General features: G+C 39.7%; 1 protein-coding gene and 1 long non-coding RNA gene across 8 annotated transcripts in view; one reads left to right on the forward strand and one right to left on the reverse strand.

The window, feature by feature from the left end:
- Window positions 1-21,817, forward strand: part of TMTC2 (transmembrane O-mannosyltransferase targeting cadherins 2) — an 889,086-nt gene that overhangs the window by 148,756 nt on the left and 718,513 nt on the right. For all 7 annotated transcript variants that reach the window (XR_014233387.1, XM_082350739.1, XM_082350740.1 and 4 more), the window contains exon 2: window positions 8,933-9,503. Coding sequence is in view for 6 of the 7 variants with exons in the window: in XM_082350739.1 (XP_082206865.1) it covers window positions 8,933-9,503 (571 nt within the window). In the remaining variant the exon portion in view is untranslated. The remainder of the gene's footprint in view (window positions 1-8,932; window positions 9,504-21,817) is intronic.
- Window positions 1-21,817, reverse strand: part of LOC309609382 — a 266,481-nt gene that overhangs the window by 128,954 nt on the left and 115,710 nt on the right. The window lies entirely within an intron of this gene.

The following is a 21,817-nucleotide window of genomic DNA, read 5'->3' on the forward strand; positions in this document are numbered from 1 at the left end:
TGGGAAAACTTCCATGTACTTTAGGATATCTGTTCTGAAGTTTGTACAGCATGTCTATATACACAGGCAAGTATTTTAATGGAAAAAGTGTATTCTCAGCTTGCCATGCCTACCTATTTAGAATGCCTTTGGATTCTTAAGCACAAAGCACATCATCTTCTTTTATTCTGTAAAAACACATAGAACAAGACCATGCACAAAATAGGTGTTCTTGGAATCTCATGGTTACACCTGTGTTCTCTTTCTTGGACTCTGGTGTCCAACAGAGCCCAGTCACTTTTGAAAACTATAATCTCATATTCATTTCTCATCTTAAAAAAAATCAAACATTTGTAGTAGTTTAAAAATAGGATTATAAGGAACCAGTCATACTTTAAAACATATCACTAGTGCTCAAGACCCCATCGTAAGGGAAACATAGTATGAAATGTAAGAAAACCAAAATTTTTTAATCACCTTTTTATAGAACTATGAATTTTTGAAAACCTATGAAACTGACTGAAATTCATAAATTATATACAGCAGTGTACTAAAGTGGTTCATAAACTTGGAGTTTATGGAGTGAAAAACTTTTGGGAGTGAAAAAGCTTCATAGTACCTCTTGCAGTGGTTACTAATTTCAAGTCTGGAAAACTAGGAATAAAGATATTTTCATTAAGCTTTTAAGTTGAGACTGATTCAATTTAGTACAGCTTGAAGGAGGTGAATTGTAAGTATAATATTTTATGTTAGGGTGGCATGATATGGACATGGCGAACAAATACGTGTGTGGAAAACATTAATATTGTTTTTCATCATGCAGATTGCAAGGCAATGAAAAATATTTCAAGTTGTTAAGAAGCTAATGTTAAGGTAGAGGATTATTTTAATCAGTGAAATTAAATGCTTGGAGTATGGTTTTCATGATTATCTCATGCTGTTAGTTTTTGCTTTAATCTTGTCAAATGCGTTTCATATTAATACTTAAAAAAACATTTTTAGTAACAGAAGTTTTAATTGTATAATTTTTTTTTAAAAGTTTTTAATTTTTTTTGGCCACGCCGTGTGGCATGCGGGACCTTAATTCCCCCGCCGGGTACCGAACCCATGCCCCCTGCAGTGGAAGTGTGGAGTCCTAACTACTGGATCGCCAGGGAATTCCCAGAAGTTTTAATTTTAAATCATCAGCTTTCTTTTAAATGGATTATTAATTTATTTTCAGGGTTACTTAAAGGTTTTTCTTGACCATTTCCTGTAGAAACTCTGAAAATGGCAGCATTGATTTATTTGGGGAACTAAAGACACTTATTTAGCTAAGGTTCATCCTTTTCATTTTCTCCCACTAAGACAAGAAGAGTATCTGGGCAAACTCTAGACTTGGGAAGCTCTAGAGAGTGAATCCGAATCTCCAGCAGCTTAGTTCAGCTTAGTTCAGCTGCAGCTGGGGCCACATTTAATCAGAAGGCTTAGTTTTCTTTGTTTGGGGGTGGGGGGAACTGGAGAGGGTTGCTGTGTCAGATGTAGCTCATAAAATTCCTTTATTGCTTACAGGAAAAACTCCTAAAGAGATGGAAGAGGAGTCCACTAAGAATATTCCTTTAGTTACAAGGCTGAGCATTCTCAGACTTACCTTCTCACAAAGCGAGCAGTTACTTGGGGGCCCTGTTCCTTGGATGTCTGACAGCAGGCTCTTTGTTACTCCTGTGGCCTCTTTTCATTCAACATCTAGACAGTGACAATTCGCATTTTTTAAAAAGTGCCAGTTGCTTAGGAAGTCATCATCTCTGCTGTTGAAGGGTTTACAATTTAGTAGGAGGAGATCAAGATGGAAATAAGTTTAGGAATGTGTTACATGTGTAATGATAATTTCATGCGTAAAGCATAGTGCCTTCCATTTCTGCAGGGACCAAGAAAGCTAACACCGAAATTTATTTGCCCTACCTGACATTCCTCTATGAATCTGAAATGCATTGCTTCTCGCCAGACTAAGACAGGCTGTAAGATGTTACAATATATCTCTCATTTCCCTACCCTGGTAGCTAAGTATTTGCATATTTACTGGAGCTTTCTAAATATAATGGCTTATCCCTAAAGAGAGACTCTAATGAAGGGATTACAGGTTAAGTGGGAAATGCATGCCAAAGACATTTGGGTAAGCCAATTAACCTGATGGTTTTTCTCAGTTAATTATCATTAAGTGAACAGAGTTTAGTGCCCAGAGTGAATGAACTACTTTTAGATGCAAGTGATAATTCCCTATATACTTAAAACAATGTAGAATTTTTCTAAAAGGTGAGTGCAGCTTATCAATACCAATCATTTCTAGTTAGAATTCAGTTCATCAAATATATATTGAATGCCTACTGTGTGCAAGGCTCCAAAAGATAAATAAGATACTGTTCTGTTTCTTAGGAGTTAACAGTGCATTGGGGAGATAAAGCAAGTCCTAACAAGCTGAATCAGACCTGAAGACCATTGCAGAGCTTGATGTCTAGCCACATTGCTCTCCATCCCATGAAGGACAATAGTACAAGACAGAGTAATGCCAGTGATTCCTGCCACTCCATCCCTCAAACTTCACTCCAGCCAAACCAATCTATTGCATTTTTTTCAGGTCCCAAGTTCACCACCTTCTTCTCTCCTGCCTCATGGTCCTTGAAAATATTGCCCATCAGTCTGGCAACATCCCAACTCCCTTACTCCTTTGCTTAACCCCTTCCGTGTATGTAGACATGCTTTCCTCCAGGAAGCTCCTGACCCGCTGACTGTCGGGAGTTGTTCTGTTCTCCCAAGGCAATCAGGATTTCGTGTTAGAGTGGTATTTATCATACTGCAGTGAAATTGCCTCTACACATCTTTGCCTCTTCTACTAGGCTGTTTCTCAAAGTCAGTGCATCTGTTTTACTCCCCATTCTATCTGCAGTGCCCTTTATAGTGTCTAGCCCATCACAGAATGAATGAATAAATGAGTGAGTGAATAATTTTCTTAAGACAGAATCAATCCATTTTGTTGAGTTGTGATTTTCAATAGGGTAGAGAAGAGGGACTGTTAAAATGCCCTGATTTCAATGCATATATTTCCTCCTACTCCTTCTGAAATGTCTTCCACATCTCATCCCATTTAAGATCCCTGATGATGGTAGTAAGAAGTCAGTGTTATTAATGGGAATGTGTCAATGAGCAATGTTAAAATCGAGCCGATTTGCAACAATAACTAGGAGAGACTGGGCCATCACAAACGAGCATTGGCAATTGAAGTATATCTGGACAGATGTAAACTGGTCGAAGAACAGCAATCCAGGCAGAGGAAGGGAAAAAAATGATCTGAGCAAAGGCCTAGAAGCTGGGAAGTTCGGTTGACATTAGGATGCATATAGAGAAGTAATGGGAGATTGGCCTAGAAGTCGTAATGGGGTTGGCTCTGAATGCTGGGCTGGGAAGGGTGTTTATTTTGGTAAGAAATAGGATGTGATGAGGGATTCTTGGGAAGCAGAGTGATGGTGTTAGGGTTATACTTCAGGAGTTATATTTCAGGAAGTTTCTCTATCCACAGCATGTATAATAGATCAAAAGGGGAATGAAAGCAGGCAGGGATGACTATTAGTTCAGTTTTACAAATATTTGTTATGTGCCTAATATGTATTGGGCATTGAAGAAAATATACTCTTTCCATGAGGGGACTTTGAGCCTAATGAAAGAAACAGAATAATAAACAGGCGCTTTTAGTAAGCCTGCTAAGCAATAGAGGTAGGAAATGATGGAAGCCTGAATAGGGGTGGGGGAAGGAGAAAAGAGGAGTTAGAGGTGAATTTAAGGGAAACTTGCGAGTTGGATTTTTCTCTGAGATCCTGACTGGCGTCAACATATCCTTAACCAATTTAAAAGTAGATGTAGGAGCAAAGAGAGAAGGACCCCTCATGCACAACCTCGGTGTCAGTGGTGCAAGAATGATGGTGCTTAATGAGGGGCTTGTATGAAAAAGGAGGTGGTGTGTAAGGAAAATTATTTGGATTCAGTCTTATTCAGCTGAAGATACTGAAAGGGCAACTAACAATATTACTTGATAGTTACACAGTGCTATTTTATTTAACACTCTTCTGGCTGCACATGTCAGAATAACAGTTCAAACTAGTGTACTGGCTTATTGGCTTATTTAGTTATTGGCTTATTTAGCAGTGTTAGCTTCAGGCATGACGGGATCCAGCTGCACTAAGAATTGCCTCTGTCTCCTTGATCTGGGTTTTTTGTGTTGGCTTCATTCTTAGGCTCTGTCTTCAGGGAATCCTTTAGTAGCCCTAGGATTTCATCTCATTCTTAAAAGAAGATGTCCTTTCCCAGTAGATTGTTGGAGCTGTCTTGACTCCGACCGACCTGGCTGGCTAAGTCAGTTCTTGTGGCCGGAAATGAGGATGGGGGGATATAGTACGCTAACTGGCCAAATCAAATGATAACCTTTCATCAGGAGGTGGGGATAACAGCTTCACTCTATGCACATGGACTGAGGGTGGATGTGGCCTGTTCTCAGAAGGAAGATCAGGACACTGTTAACTAAGAAGAAGGGGTCTGGAAAAACCAGTCCGTGACACCAGGCTAAGTAATTTTTCAAACATTTTAAGTTAACATTGCCTCATTTGATCTTCAACACAACAATTTGTGAGAAGCGTTGTTATCTACCAACTGTAGGCAAAGAAGCTGTGCTTTACAGAGGTTAACTGGTCAAAGGTAAGACTCTGGTGTTAGTAGAGGAGCCGGGAGTGCATTATTCAGGTGTGGCTGTCACCTGGGGCAGTACAAGTGTAGGCTTGTGAGCCACACCCAGACTGGAGGCGTAGGCGGAGAAAGCATCTCTTGAGTTGCAGGTGTCAAAGATGATGACCACAGAGGTGGAAAGTGTAGAGAGAGGGGAGGTCAGGAGACAGAACCGAGAGAGAAACATCCACATTTGGGAGAAAAATCTGAAAGAGATGCTAGCCAAGGAGAGTTGCAAAGAAGTCAAAAAAGATAGGAGGGGAATGGGAAGAGTAATGTGTTAAAGACCCAAGGTAAGACTTCATAAATGTTTATTATTTTGTGCTGAGAGTGTCATAAAAGCTTAAAGGAATTTTAAGTGAAATAGGACCATGGTACATAGATTTTTGAAGGCTATAAATATGAAGAAAGAGCACTGATTTTTGCATTGATGGCTAGCACTAGTTGTTTGGTGTTAATGGTGATAATACTAATAATGACAGCAGCTAACATGTGTTACGTATATTACATATAACAATGTGCTTTTTGCTTACTAACTCCTTTACTCCTCAAAATGGTCCTATAAGGCAAGTACAGTTATTTTCCTTATTTTGCAGATGAAAAAACTGAGGTACAGAGAGGTGGAGTAACTCCGGTCCAGTTGGCTCCAGACTCAGTTTTCTTAACCACTGCATTTCACTGCCCTTTCTGGGCATAGATAGGTGTGCTTGGGTAGCACTGAAGCAGGGCAGGTTAACAAAGGCCATGCTCTTTCTTCTTTCTCCTGTAGAACAAATTTCAACCCATCACCTAAAAGAAAAAAAAAAAATTTTTTTTTAAATATAGAGTTTGGCCTTTACTTACTTTTTAGTAGAACAATTTGAAAGTACTTGGGAAGAGTGTGCCATTTGATGTTTGGAGAATCTAAGCATCATTCCTCCTCTGAAGGACTGATGGCCATCATTTTTGTGGGTGCTCATGACTGAAAAGGTCAATGGACAGAAAAAATAGTAGTGAGAGAAACCCACATGAGGACAGTTGGGATGGCAGTGTCATATCATTCATCCGTTTTATGTTTTACAATAGCGTTGGCCTTTGTCAACATTTTTTAAAGGAAAAATCATAATGCAGCAAAAAACAAAGAGCCACAAATGAACAAAACTGAAAACAGATTAAAACCTCCTTGAAAGCTTGAGGGACTGGATCTTTTTGCTTCAAAAGAGTATCTTGGGCCTGTGTTCTCTGGAGAATTCTGCCTGCAATTGTTTCTTTTCCACACCTGCTGCTTCAATGTTCTTCACCTTTCCTGGAGTGGAAAATTTCCCAATTCCTTAGTGTCTTTCTGAATTTTCAATACCCACTCACAGAAATAACATCAGAAATTATATCAGCATGACATTTTGTTTTGAGTTAAGCCTTTTCATTGACTGAGAAATAGCAGGTTTCCCCTCTTTCAGTTTTGGACTTGCATAAGAAAATGCAAATAGATGAGAATCTATTATGTTGAGTGTTGAGCGACTACCTTTACTTCTCATTTTGCTGGCAGATTATTCAGATTCCATTAAATCCCTTTTGGTCTGTATCTTTCTTAATATGATGTGAGGGATGCATAATGCATCCCTTATCACTGACTTGCATGTGTGACGTGACTTATGTACTAAAGCCCAGTACAATTTAGTCTTATTTCATGTTCTCTTGCCGTAACATTTATCGAGTAAATAAAAACCTGGCTAATAACAAGATAACGCCCGTCAGAGAATTTTATCAGACCGAAGTCTCCCTTAGTGCAGTGTATTTTGAACATGGGTGGGATGTTCCTTTGCTCTTCTATTATTGTTTTATTGACACTATTTGCCTTTAATTCTTTTTCTACAGTGTAAATTTAGGGCTGTGCCGCATCAAAGGTTTTTCTCACAGTGAAATTATGAGATTTGTTAGTTTTGTTCTTTGTTTTGAAATACTTGTTTCATGAGAGTTAGACATAGTATATCTTGTTGGCTGCTGCAGATTACTAGATTTATGGCTACGGATATAAGAAATTCTGGCAGCTTTGAACAGATTTTTAAACGTGTGTTTCTTTTTTTTTTCCTTTCCCTCAAAAAGTCTTTACAGAGTTAGTTATGGAGCTGAACTAATAGCATGTAGAAAACCTGGTTTAGGGAACATGCGTCTCCATTCTATAAGGATCTGCCACTGAAAGGGTGAAGTATTGTCCTAAACAAAATGTGCTTTTCAGCTTTTCTCGCTAAATTAGCCAAGCCTTATCCCACAGTGCTTTGCTGTTGAACTTTCTGCTGCCCCGACTTTGATAGTATGAACGTTTCTGCATTGATAGTAGAGAAATTCACATCAATATCTAGGTTAATGTTTAGTGGAGGCCAGTTGGCTTTTCATTCTCAATGGCTTGAAATCAGCTCTCTCTAACAACACTGGCAGTTTGGCAGTTTTTCATATTTCTTTAAAATTTTAATTATAACCCATCAAGTCTTAAGCAATTACTTCTGGGGTAGACTCTTGATGAATGTCATAACAGGGTGTTTTAGTTTAATGGATCCAGAATAACATCTGTTTCTAATATTTTAAAAGCCAATTTATATGGAAATTCATTTATACACAGTCAATACACGGAGCCTTGTAAAAATCAAAATCAAAATGGAAAATCAAACCACTGTGATATAGTAGGTCTTCTGTTAACAAAGGATTTCACTGATGAGTAGATTCAGCTGTGCTAACACCCAAAATATTGCAGCTTAAACAAGATAGCAATCTATTTCTCATACTCAGGTAGTTTGCCAAGGGCTGGTATGGTCTACCATGACAGGGACTCGGTTTCCTTCAGTCTTATTGCTCTGTTGGCATGACTTCTATTCCTAAGGACACCTTATGAGTCACGATGGCCGCTGGAACTCCAGCTATTACATCTGTGCTCCAGCAGGAAGGGGGTAGGGTAGAAGAGAGAAGAATACTAAGCTTTTTCCTTTTAAGGATACTTTTTTCTAGAAGTAGTGCATAGCACTCTGCTTATGTTCCACTGACCAAATATTAGTCACTGGCCAAATACTAGTCACATGACCATATTTAGCAGCAAGGGAAGATAGGAAATGATAATTTTTTGTCCAGAAGACATGTACCCGGCTAAAAACTAAAGGTGTTTTGAGTATGGGAAAATGGAGACTATAGACACTGGAGAACTGTCTGTAACATTGAGTACTTTTTAAAACCTGATTTTAACCGACTTTCTGCCTTTTATTGAGCATCTAGAAAAGTCAGCTCGTTTTCATAAGTAGATAATATACGCAGAAGGACTCGCATAGTGTTTGGCAGAGTAGATAACCAACTACTATTAATGTATGTTGATGTCTGTTTTCATTCCAGCCCCCAGGTGCACCTAATTTCAGAGGTTGTGGGTCAAACTGAATTTTATAAGGGACTTTTTGTAGATTAGAATACAGTCTTTGTAGAATAATAATAGCAGCAGCTCACAGGGCCAAGATGTTCTTTGCCCTAGGTCTCCAGAGCACTCATGTATCTGCAAAGCAGTTTTCTTTGCTTTTTCACACAGTAGACAAATGAACAATTACAAGGGTTAGAAATGTGGAATCTCGGCCTCCTCCCCAGACCTACTGAATTAGAACCTTTACGTGCCTGTTAACGAGATCCCCAGGTGATCTGCGTGTATGGGAAGCATTGCTCTGGGCACAGATGTTCTACCTAAAATTCATTTCTGCTAGGGGGGGGCTAGTCCTTGCTCCAAGTGTATCCCCTGCACCAGTATCACCTGAGACTTTGCTTTCTTAAGAAATGCAGATTCTCGGGCCTCATATCAACCTGGCACCTGAAATCTGGATTTCTAGCCAACATGCCACACGCGGGCAGTTGTTTGGCAACTGCTTTATTGAACCTTAAGCGTTAAGCCTTTAACTCTGCATTTATTCTTTAAAGGTATTTGCATTCAAACAAGGAAGAAAGCTTTTGAGGGAGAGAAATACAACCCTAATTGCGGATCTAGTAAGCATTAAGGGGAGGATCTGAATTCAATCTACCTGTAAAGCCGGCTCCAAGGCTCATTTGCATTAATCATGTATACCTGGAATCCCATCATAAAGCCACGTGATGACAAAGCTAGGAAGGAAGGCCGTGTTTCAGCAGTATATTTTAACAGTGAATTTTCTTCTTTCTTTCTGTATTTTACATTAGATTTCTGTTTCGACATTTTATTTTTTAGCCGTGCTATCAAGACTAATCAGGACCTTCTCCCAGAAACCCCATGGACCCACATTTTCTACAATGATTTTTGGGGAACGCTACTAACCCACAGCGGCAGCCACAAGTCCTACCGGCCACTCTGCACTCTTTCCTTCCGCCTGAACCATGCCATCGGAGGGCTGAATCCCTGGAGCTACCACCTCGTCAACGTGCTCCTGCATGCGGCGGTCACTGGCCTCTTCACGAGCTTCTCCAAGATCCTGCTTGGGGATGGGTACTGGACCTTCATGGCTGGCTTGATGTTCGCCTCTCACCCCATCCACACGGAGGCGGTGGCAGGAATCGTGGGCCGGGCCGACGTGGGGGCCAGTCTCTTCTTCCTCCTCTCCTTGCTCTGCTACATGAAACACTGTTCTACAAGAGGCGCCTCGGCCAGGACCTGGGGCTGGTTCCTGGGGACAGGACTGTGTGCCGGATGCAGCATGCTGTGGAAGGAGCAAGGAGTGACGGTCCTGGCAGTTTCAGCCGTTTATGACGTCTTTGTCTTTCACAGGCTGAAAATGAAACAGATCTTACCCACCATTTACAAAGTAAGTGATTGTTGGTGCCTGAGCGTTGGATTACTGAGTCCTCTCCTTGCTTGGTCCCTTTTCCCCATTTAAAAAGCAAATGTGTTCCTCTTCAAAGAGAATTTAAAGTAAGTTACTTTTTGATCTTCGGGAGGTGGAAGTGTCCTCTCTGACCTTTCCCTACTAACTGGGTGTCAGTCACGGATTATTTTATTTCTCAGGTTTCTTAACTTATTTTCATGATTTCCAAGGGGGTAGAAGGACAAGTCTGCCTTGTAAAGAATATGCATCTTTATTATTTATTTACTTTTACTCCTCGATTTCAGCCCTAATTCCCTGTAATCCAATAAATTGCCTCTAAGAGGTGTTTGAAAAAAATAACACAGCTGATCGTAGAGCTAGATGCTCGACTCTGTCAAGAGGAAATTCTCTGCTATTTGTTAATACTACTTTTCCTGAGCTGACTTTGGAAAACAACCCTCTCTGCAGTGCACTGGGAACTCACATTCTTAAATCATGAGTCATATTCACCTTTTCCTGATGTAGTGTATAAGAATAGAAGAGTCAAAACAGAAAGTGGTTATTGTAAGTTTTGCCCTGAGGCCAATTAAGACCTTTGCTTCAGGGCTTAATATGTGTTCTTCTGTATCCCCGTAGTGGTTTCAAATGCAATGTCGTCTGAAGGTCACCGAAGCACTTTCGGATCCCAAGTACTTAAAGGGAACTGAGCAGTTTTCTGCTGGTGTGTTTGGGTGGACCAACACCTCTTTAGAAACTGCCTCCTTCCCATCTCCCCATCCTCCCTCCCAGACAATAAACTCACCCTTGCTTTAACTTAAGTATAAAGACAACTTCGCCAGTGTTTGCAGACCTCAGCCATTTTCTAAATCATGGACCTCTGCCAGCTCCTCCATCCTTTTGGACACTCTTAAGCAAGGAATTATGGTTTAGGATACTGACCCTGAGAAAGCTGTCAAGTTTTCTAGTTTTTACCACTTTTTTCCTCTCAGTTCTTAATTTTACTTAGAATTCAATTGGGAAGAAATTGAAATAAAGAACAAAATTGAGGGAAATGGAAACATTTATTTATTTTTATTTTATTTTATTTTTTAAAATATATTTATTTATTTTTGGCTGCGTTGGGTCTTTGTTGCTGCGCACGGGCTTTCTCTAGTTGCAGCGAGCGGAGGCTACTCTTTGTTGTGGTGCATGGGCTTCTCATTGAGGTGGCTTCTCTTTGTTGGGGAGCATGGGCTCTAGGCGCCCGGGCTTCCGTCGTTATGGCGCACAGGCTCAGTAGTTGTGTCTCGCCGGCTCTAGAGTGCAGACTTAGTAGCTGTGGCACATGGGCTTAGTTGCTCCGCGGCATTTGGGATCTTCCCGGACCAGGGCTTGAACCCATGTCTCCTGCACTGGCAGGTGGATTCTTAACCACTGAGCCACCAGGGAAGTCCTCAGAAACATTTATTTATTTTTAAATGACTTTTTTTTTTTTTTTTTTTTTTTAACGCAGGAGGCAGAGTAATTACTGCTGTGCCTCTGCTCTGCAGGGAACTCCAGTATCAAGTGCTTAATGAAGTTCTTTTGTGATTTCAGTTAAACGCTGAAACTTTAAAAGGAAATTCTGGTTAGAGTTTGATGCTTTGCAAACAACATATGGTTTGAAAGTCAAGCTTTTAATTTCAAAGCGATTTTAATTAGTCTCTCAAGGAAATTTAGGGAAAATAATCTTTTTCTTTCCTTTGAAAACCATGCCATCAACAATAGCCAGTTTTCTTGTTTTACTGGAAATACAAATAGAGTAAGTGTAAGTCATGGTCCTTGTCCTATGCAGGGTGAGAACTATTTGGGGATGCAGACTGGGTGTTTTAAGACCTTGCATTGATAGCCTGTGAAACACCGTGGTTTCTCCTACAGAATTTTCACGTTACCATCTCATGAATTAGGAAATTACCTTGGTATGTCAATTCAGGACTTGCTTTTAGGACCTTTGAGGTTCTCTTTGGAGAAATTTTCAGGTCTGTAAGCCTGTTTTCAAGGATTAAGTTGCTGATTGATCTCCTTACTATAAATATGTCCCATGCAGTATTTGGGACATACTTATAATAGAAGATTATTCTTTGTTCATCTGAAATTAAAATATAACTGGGCCTCTCGTATTTTATTTGGCAGCCTTACTCCTGCAACTGCTGCTTCAGAAAACGAGAAGTGCCACTAGTGCAGGGGACAGAAACTTTTCTCTCCATCTAAGTTCTTTGGCTGGCCTAATAATCAAATTGCCCTAAGACAGATTAACAGGAGAAAAACAAATTTTTAGTTTTGTACATACAGGACCCCCGCAAAGACAGGAGAAGCTCCTCAACAGTTAGGCAGTTGAGGTTTCTATGCCATCCTGAGCTAAGGAAAAGGGAGAGGGGTCTGGAACTTCAGAGGGAGGAAGACGATTCACAGGAAGACAGGACGAGCAAATGTTTGCCACGCCAGACCAAAGAGTCTTCCTTATGTAAAAAAGTTATCTTTGGTAATAACTCTCTTCCTGGCACAGGCTAACTAACTAAATTCTTTCAGGCATTTAAGAGGGAAGTAAAAACTTCTTCCTGAGTCTGTTGGGCCTTCATTGTCTTCATCTCCATATAATCCACATGCCAAAGTGGCACATTCTGCGGCAGCCTGCCCCGAACCCCATCACTGTGAAGGAATTCATAAGAGTAGAGAGTGTGAAGTCTCCCGCACTATGGGAAAGGACTTAATGCTTTGAATGTTCAGTGTCTTGAGAAGTTTTCGAATGGAAACTTGCCCAGGCTGTCTGGCAGCCGCTGCTTGCGGGCAGGGGAAGTGGTCAGGGCGGCAAAACCCTTCGTCTGATAGTTGCTATCTCAACTTAGCTTCTTCTTTCATTCTTAGGTTTTGGGCCAGTGAGCTTAATGAGGACATTGGGATAACAGACTTTACAGATTTGTAAGGAACCTTGAGACCATCTATGCCAGTCCCCTTGTTTCCAGCTGAGGTGTAGAGAACCAGAGATGTGAAAGTCACCCGGAAAATGGTGGAATCACTAGGACTAGAAGACATATTTGTGACTGTCTAGTGATCTTACACTGTGAAGGTGTGAAGATGGATAAAGAAATCAGTCAGATGACTCCACAGTAGAGAAGAAAGTTATAGGCATTGACTCTTAACGTGCACTGGCTGAGTCACCTTGGACTAGTTCAATGACCTGTTTCTTCATGTAGAAATAGAGATAATTAATGTTCTCTGCTAGAGATGTTAGGAAGATCATGTGAAACTGTAGAGTGTTCGTTGTGAACTGGGTGCCCAATATTTGGAAGTCACTTAATGCACATTAGTTGAAGGGGGAGAAGAAATATCAGTGGAAATTGTAATTCTTTATCTCAAGAAAGAGAAGGCCAAAAGATAAATTTCTACTAGTCTTTAAACATGCAGTGGTTTGAAAGCCTATGAATTCGGAATCAACTAAAGCTGAAGTATGAATATTTAAGCAAAAACTTTCATTTAGAATTTCATGACTATGGGACTTATAAACACTGGCATAGATTACATATGGAAGTTATAGAAAAATTCCATATTCTGTCTTTAAAATAAATAGATTTCTATGCCTGGGGTGAGTTAGAAGAGACTCTGAAAGAAGTGGATTAAAAGACTTTTCAACCTTAAATGAATAATTGTCTTAAATATCTTACTAATTAACTCTGCATCAGAGTTATCATAGTTGGCCAGATGAAATAAACTTCCCTGCCTTATTAAAACATAACTTATATATAAACAGAAAAATCCAGTGCACAAATGTTTACCTCTGTTAGGCAAACTAGAGAACCAGCCAAATACTCAAAAATCTAAAGATGGTGGTCCTCCTCAAGCTGGAAATTATTAAAACCAGAGGGGCAAGGCTCTCCATTTTTATAGTTTTGTCCGTAATGTTTTTCTCATAGCAGTCACACTCAGCTTCTCCCTTCACATTTCTTCAGAAGTGTCAGAAGTTAGAGGCCTATCAGATCCAGGCCCCAAAGTCAAATGCACACCAGGACCAGGCAGAAGGGACTCTGCTGAACTAGAGGTTATGCTCTCCCACTCGTACTTCTCTCCATCCCATTATTGCAATAAGCAAATACAGGTTTCAGTTTCGTAGAGGTTAATATTTTTCTAAGACAGACAGACATCTGGATTTTCTATGACATCTCCTGTTATTTAATATTGGTTACTAATTTAAGAACAAATATGCCCTGTTTGGGCCAGACAATATCCTTGGGATGACCGAATTTGGCCAGAAGTCTTGGCTGCCATTTTTTGACTTCTAAGATTCATGCAAGGAATGCCCGTGTCCATATGACATGTAAATTTTTTGTAGTTCTGCAAAAGAAATACGAAAGTTTTTTCTTCGGTGAAGTGTTTGAAAAACAGTAAGTACCCAGAAAATCATAGATATTTTATTTAGTATTTGGTAACCATGTGTAGTGTTTATATCTGCCAGGCACTGTTCTGAATATGTCAAAAATATTAACACATTTAACTTATTTAGTAAATGCTTATCAAGAGAGTAATATGACTTATGAAATAATGTGGTTGAATATAATATGAAATAATATAGTTTTCAATAGTTAGGAAGATTTCTAAGAAAACAATATAAAATCTTCAGGAATGTGTACGAACAAAATTAGAGTTCATAACTATTTCTTTGAAAATTGTTAAATGTTCTAGGTCTTCACTTCAGCATCTATTTAATATGTTTCCTACATTATTCTTGGCATCTAGTGCACCATTTGGCACATAGTAGGTACCTAGTAAATTATTGAATTCACCCTTGTTTAAGATTGACTTTTGAAAAGGATGTGCCTGTAATGGTAAAGTGAAATCCTATACTCTCCCCTTTCTACAGTGAGGATTTCATTACTGGTTAGTGAGGTCTGGAAGGTGGGATTGGAAGAAATGCATGTCAGAAAAATGTTGAAAAATGATTTTTCTTGACCTCTCACCAAATGATTATTTTAGCCTTTCTTAGATGATTTTCACTTACTTTTTGACAACATAAAACTAAGTAAGGGGAGTGGGGAACCCTTGAAACACACTTACACTAGCCTTGCAAATAAATGCTAGACTTTTATCTGCCCACAAAATATTTTACAAGTCTCCCATGACCCCAGGAGGTACATGGGTAATAAAATCAGTAAAGGCAACATTTTTCTTACTTACCCAACATCAGTCATTGCTTACCTAGTGGCCATTTTCTGTGCTTATTTAACATCTGTTAACTGTTTTAGTGTGGAAACATCTTTTTCCCCCCACTTTATTAGCCTCATAATGACTCACTCAGTTACAGGTGGGGAAAAAAAATTTAAAAAGGAAGGAAATCTGAAAGTGGGTGTAACAATTCTAATTATATCCCAAAATAATTTGGAAAAATGAAGCCCTTTGAGTTTGATCTTTTTTAAGACTTTCTCTAAAGATGACTGCATTAATTTTGCTGTAGTTGCTTCCAAGATGTGCATTATCTGGACAGCCTCCTTCAAATATAATCTTGAGCTCTATTTCATGTAAACGAGATAAAGAGACTATATTATTAGAGAGGGAAACGGGAGGCATTGCCACTTTCAAAACACAAGTCATCTCTGTCTAGAAATAACTTTATTTTAATGCTAAGCAGGATGTGTTTGATGGAGGTTGCCTTTGTTGAGCAAGTTTACCTTTATCTTGGGTATTATGTAAGCTGGGCTGTACAGCGGGGTGCAGTGATCAGACCCACAGGAACAAACAGTCCCATGTTTCCAAACCATTCACAGGGTTTATCTTGAGAATGGTTTCCGAGGTTTGGGGCTTATGTTCTGTGGAAGGTTTGGGTTTGTCGCAGTCGGAACACTGAAGACATTAAACGCGGTGCTTCTGTATATCAGACTATTTTGTGTGACTCCCTGTGTACAGAAGAGCCAGCGCATAGCCCGCAGGTATTTGCACATTGAATCCACATGTGCTTTTTTTATTTGATTAGCTGCTCGGATGACATTGGTGGAATCTGTTATCATTTATGTCTCTGTCCCTTTTCTTTCTAGACCAGGTTGTGGTTTTACGCAAGATGTGACCCTCCTGTCCATTGCCTTGAATGAAATAGGATATGTTTGCTCTTTCTGATTGTCTTTAATCACCATCTGTGCCACTCCAAGTAGTGTCCCTGCTTTCTGAGGATTGTCTTTTCCCACATTTGCCTTACACTTGACTTTGTGAGAATCCAGATATAGCAAGATGCTCCGATTCCGATCGCAGTATTCCTCGCATTATTGAAACTGGAGGACTGTTTGTCATGCAGTTACAAATGAATCTGGATTTCCTCCAAGTAAACTTGTTGTAGCATTTGATATTCATGACCTGTAGTACTTTAAAACTTCGAACTGCTGCCAAGACCGCTAACCAGATAATACCGCAAATAAAGTCGAGGTTCAGAAATATTTTACAATTCAAAAAGTCTAAGATTAATAGGGTATTTTATTCCTGCAGGTTGGCTTCCTCGCTCAGCTGACTTAAGATGATTCTGTATTCTAGTTGTGGTTTAGGTTCCAGTTACTTAAATTTGGGGAGCTGACTACCCTTGCAGGTTTCTGTAATGCTTGCATTAGAGTGTCAGTACCTGGGACAGTGAGCTATTCACAAATTATGATTATTTTTTTAAAGATTCATCTTTGTGCAAGACATTGTGTTAGGTGATGTGGGGAATCAAAGAGGACTCGAAAAAATTCTGCCCTGAAGGACATTTGAGAGTAGTAGGAAGTAGAGAATAGTGCCTGCCAGTGTAGAGCTGAAATTCAAGCTGGAGAGTGGTGAGGGCTGGAGGGGAGGCCCTGGGAGCACTAGGGCAGTTTAGAGGAAGGGGAGGTGACTTTCAGCTGAAGTACCTTCAGGAGCAAAGGTGTGTGAGGCGGACCCCGAAGGATTCTTGGGATATGGGCATTTATAATTGGACAGACGAGGAAGAGTGGAGAGTGGAGCCTGAGCCTTACCCAGAGGGCCGCTCAGAGGAAGTTACTGCGGAGCACTGAGAGGTCCTTTTGGCAGATACACAGAGCATCGGAACTTAGAGAGGAAAATGAATCAGGAAAGGTAGACTGAGACAGCTACTGTGTCTAATGATGTCGGGGCCTTTTAAGATAGGTTGTCACCCCGACAACGATGGGAAATGATGCATGGCTTTCGAATGTGCTAGCCCTTGGACTGGTCCATGGGAGAAGCCCAAGAATGTATAGGCCAGCTCTTCTTGCCTCTTGGAGAACTTTCTTTTCTGTTCTTCCCCTAAACCTGAGAGAGGGTCCCTTGGGTGATGAGACTAAGGATCAGCCTCAGGAGTGGAAGTTGTATCTCATTCAGTGAGTGTGTCTCCTATCAGTGTTTATCTCGTTCTTTAGCATTTAAAACAAAAGCAGTTATTTTCTGAAGGCTAATATTGTCGTACTTTTTACTCTGTAATATTTGGCATATTATTATATACTCCTAATGAGAAAAACAGGGAGTCCTTAAGGGCTCTCTCCTATGTCCGTTTTTCCAGTATTCCTGAAATGTGTTCAGATATTACTGTGAATGGCCACAAATACAAAATCCCTCTTTGTTTTGTACTCTTTCACAAAGGAGGACAGAAAAAACATTTTTTACAGGACGGAATAAAACACCCTATCAGCACTAAATTTCAACCAGTTAACTGAGTACACTGTCAGTGAAAATGACACGCAAATTGGACCTTGTGATGAATAAATAATGAGTCTCATTGAAATCATCTCTGCTGTTCTCATAACACTGTCTGGGATGCATATTACATCACTTGGCTCAATTTTCGATAACCTGCTGCCTCAGAGGAATCAAATTGACTGACGGGATCTCATGACTATCGGGTTACTCATATTCAGCTGGGTTCTGTCAATTTCACAGAAAATGATGTGGTTTGCACAAATTTGAAATCCATTGTCATTGCCTAGAAGTCAGATTCCTGTCTTAAATGTCTGGAACAATGGAAATGCTAATTTAGTGTTGATTTCTCAAATGAAACTTAAGCTATAGAAAGCCGGATTTCCAGAGTACATTAGAGATTCCTTAAAAGGTGTGAGCAGGGTGTGGGAGGTGGGTTGGATAAAACTGAATATTAAATCAAATTCATTGATCATTAGAATATCTGTGATATATGATACTATGGTAAAGGTTGCATGGTGTGATGTTTTATTTTTTATATCCAGTTTCATACCTATTGATCACAGTATTCCTTTCTTCAAAAGGGAAAATAAGAAATCAAAAGGGAAGAACAGCACTTTCTAATAACAAAAGTCTGCAGTGATTTGGTGCTAGGAAGGTCGATGTGCCCTTGCTCTCAGGGTTTGTCTTTACAACTCTGCAGCACCCAGATGGCTCCTGTATGCTCTGTTGGTCTGATTACAACTCTTGCATCAAGTGAAATAGCATGAATTCAGAATTTAATACATGTTTCCTCAGTAATTATGCCCTGATTAGTGAAGTCAGTGTTTCTGTTCCAGAGGACACTTTCTTTCTTTCTCCACATGTTTATTCATTTCATTTCAGGAAATCAAATAAAATGCAAAGATCATAATGCTTCTCTTTGGTATAATAGGGGAATCTGCAATACCTGCCTTTGGGTATGTGGTTGTCGTTTTGCTTATAATTGATATAAGATTCAAAGAAAACAGCAGGGACAATATGAGAAAAATGAAGGACATGTAAAAACAAATAAATGACTCTTAGCTTTTAGTATATGAAGAAATGGAAGATATATCTAGAATTTCCATTAATGTATTGCTGAAGATAACTACATACCAAGTACATTTAATAGTCTTTGATTATATGCAACATCATTTGTGACTGCTTAAAAATAATTAAATTTTATGTATTTAAAAACAGCAAAAAAGAAAAAACCTTAATATTTTAATCTTATGAATTTTGAGTCATTATACCTGTTAGCAGTACCAACCCAACCTTTTGAGGGCATTGTCTTAGTTTTTAACATATAAGACACTGAGTCCCTTCCCCCTATAAAAGGGTGTGTGTGTGTGTTTTGTGTGTTCTATCAGAATACATGTTTATGTAATGTAGTCGGATTTTACCTAAGTTATACATGAATGATTTGAGTGTATTTCCATAACTTTTATGAAATGGAAAGCTCCAAATTACATAGGATTATTTTTTCTAATTTGAAGATTCAGGCAAAAATTCGCCAGTTTAAGTGTTTCATCGAGTGAAGTTTCATTCTTAAAATCTCATGACATAGTGTGATAAAAAGTTAAACAAAAAACATAAAAACAAGTGATGTTCACTTTGAAGAACGACTTGGTGATTGGCTAGCCTTCTCACGTATAGGTGCAAGTAAGGCTATTTTGGAAAGGCTGTAGGACTGGAACATGCAGATTTAGATTTAAATGGTATGATTTTAGATACGGTACTAAACGTATTGAACATCAGTTACAGGGTCTGTGAACTAGGAATATAATATTTGCCTTGCCAAGTTATTGCCAGATATGAATATAGTAAGTGTACACTCTTCAGCCAAGTTCCTTTTCTATAGTACGTATCATGATCGTCAGCATTTTACTGCATTTCCACAGCATTTCAATAGTAGTGAACTTTTTGTCTGTTGTTTTACAGAGCACTCAATTAGCATAACTCTGGCTTTTCTAGTGGGATGCAGGGTGAAATGTCAATCAACTTGTTTGCTATCCTATTCACCAATGCTGACCATTTAAAGAATATTGAGAAGAAGACCTTTTTTAAGGATAATTTTTCTGAACAGCACGATTTGATCATTTATCTTTTGTTTAATTGAAAATAAGTACACATACTCATTCCTTAATTTTTCTCCGTTGATAATATCTTGCCATCATCTCATACTTTTATAGCCTGATTTTTCCCCTTCAGGCTCAGGATGGTGCTGTTGCTTATATATATGAAAGTGGAGGGGAGCCGGGCCTTTTCTGGTCTGCTCCCCCCCCACTACCCTGCTTCCTGTATATTTCTTTTTGGTAAGGTTTATAGTAAGGAAGATTAGTTCAGTAGCTGCAGTAGCTTGCAGCGTTCAAGTCTCATTCTTTGGAGAAAGAGGAAGCAGTTACCACCTAAGGGTGAATGTGCATCTCTTTCCTCCTATTCTTCCCCAGCCTGGCAGCCAATATTGTGGCAGCTGATTCCAGAATCTTTTATAGCAAACCTTTTCAGGGAAACATTGAGGCTGCTTTTTGCTGTTGTTATTGCTGCTGTTACACAGTTTAGTTTATTTCCCTACCTTCTAGGGAGAGCAGAGAAAGCAAAAAGTTTTCTTTTTAAAGCATTACTATTTTCTGGCTGCCAAAAATTTTATGAAATATTTCAGGCGTCTTAATAACATTCAGACCAAATTATTTTTACAGAAACTTAAATCTGGTAACTTGGGCTTGCTGAGAAAAGTCTACAGGTAAAATTAGTTTTTGATTTCAGAAAATTCAGTATTTAAAAATCTGGGTTAATTGACAGGTAATAACAGGGGCGGGTGGGGGATGGTGACTGTTTAAAGATGAGGATACATTATGGGCTTCCAAACTGGGATGATCATCAGCCTCCCCTGGGGAAACTGTTTTAAACCAGAGATTATAGCCCCAAACTGGAAGCTACTGAGTAAGAATATTTTGTTCTGCTTATTTTTAGTTTGTTTTTGAGGTGTTGAGGGGGAGCTGGTGGAGAGGTTGCAGGAAAGAAACTACTATTTCTTATTTATTTATGGCCGCACCTCACGGTTTGCGGTGCACGACCTTCAAGATCTTAGTTCCCTGACCAGGGATTGAACCCAGGCCCATAGCAGTGAAAGCGTCGAGTCCTAACTACTGGACCACCAGGAAATTCCCAAGAAACTCCTTTTTAAAAGTTCCTGCTGTTGTTACCAAACCCAGGTTTGTTTACTTGCCGCTCATAAGCCAATAATTCAAGAGGCAGGTGTCAGTACAAAGCGAAGGTGCTCTAATCAGAAAAACTGGCAATCTGGGGAGAAGGTCGGCTCGTGTCCAGAGACCAACTCTGAAGATCCTGCTCAGCCATGGCAGTTTTAATTAATTTATTTATTTTTATTTTTTATTTTTAATTTTTTTAATTTTTTATTTTTTTAATTGTTTTTGAAATTAATTTATTTTTGGCTGCATTGGGTCTCCGTTGCTGCGCACGGGCTTTCTCTAGTTGTGGCTAGTGGGGGCTACTTTTTGTTGTGGTGCGTGGGCTTCTCAATGCGGTGGCTTCTCTTGTTGTGGAGCACAGGCTCTAGGTGCATGGGCTTCAGTAGTTGTGGCACACGGGCTCAGTAGTTGTGGCTCACGGGCTCTAGAGCGCAGGCTCAGTAGCTGTGGTGCACAGGCTTAGTTGCTCCGCGGCATGTGGGATTTTCCCAGACAAGGGCTCGAACCCGTGTCCCCTGCATTGGCAGGCGGATTCTTAACCACTGCGCCACCAGGGAAGCCCAAAGGCAGTTTTTAAAGGGAAAAAATGGGGGAGTGGGGGAGAATCTCAGTGAATCATCAAGGCAGGAGGTTGGGTTCTGCATCATTCTTCATCGCGTGCAGACTGGGTGGCTGTCTCTTCAGATGTTACCTTGCCCGTGTGATCTGTCTGCAGGATTGCTAAGGGGGCTATTGCTAGTCATTTTTTAACAGCTTCATTCTTCATTCTTCTTTTTAACTAGGAAAAGAATCAACAGGTTAGACAGGGCATGGTGTGCATTCAGGAGAGCGTAAGTCAGGGGTTAGTTTCAATTGCTTACTGATCTCATTCCTATAATTAGATTCTTTTACTGTTAAGAGGGGAACAGAAACGGGCAAACAGGAAAAGGGCAAAAGAGCTGATTTCACTGTGATTTTGATGAATAGCTGGGTTTGGGACCCACTGGTGCACATCGAGAATCTGATACCCCATACAATATTATGAAACATTATAAGATATTCATAAAGACACAAGATTTTGTGGCTGGAGAAGGATATTAGAAATTATCTATCCATATGCTACCCCATCTCTTTTCACAGAGTTTGGGGCCCACAGAAATTAGTCACAGGATAAGTCGAGCATAGAGTTGGCACGGTACCTTGTCCTCCAGGTCCAGTGCTCTTACCACTGTGCACATTGCTTCCCTGCCTTTAATTTATAAAAAAACTTGTTACTATGGAAATACTTTTCTGTTGGCCACTTTAGACTAGAGACTTGTAGTGGACTGCTATGTACCATCCCTCAAGTACGTCATTAATTAAGACTCTGCCCTTCTTATTTCACCCTAGGTTCTTTCTCTTTTGCTGTGTTAATAATTCCAGGGCACCTTTTGAAATTGAGTT

Source organism: Balaenoptera borealis, assembly GCF_965194805.1.
Source record: "Balaenoptera borealis genome assembly, chromosome: 13".
NCBI lineage: Eukaryota > Metazoa > Chordata > Mammalia > Artiodactyla > Balaenopteridae > Balaenoptera > Balaenoptera borealis.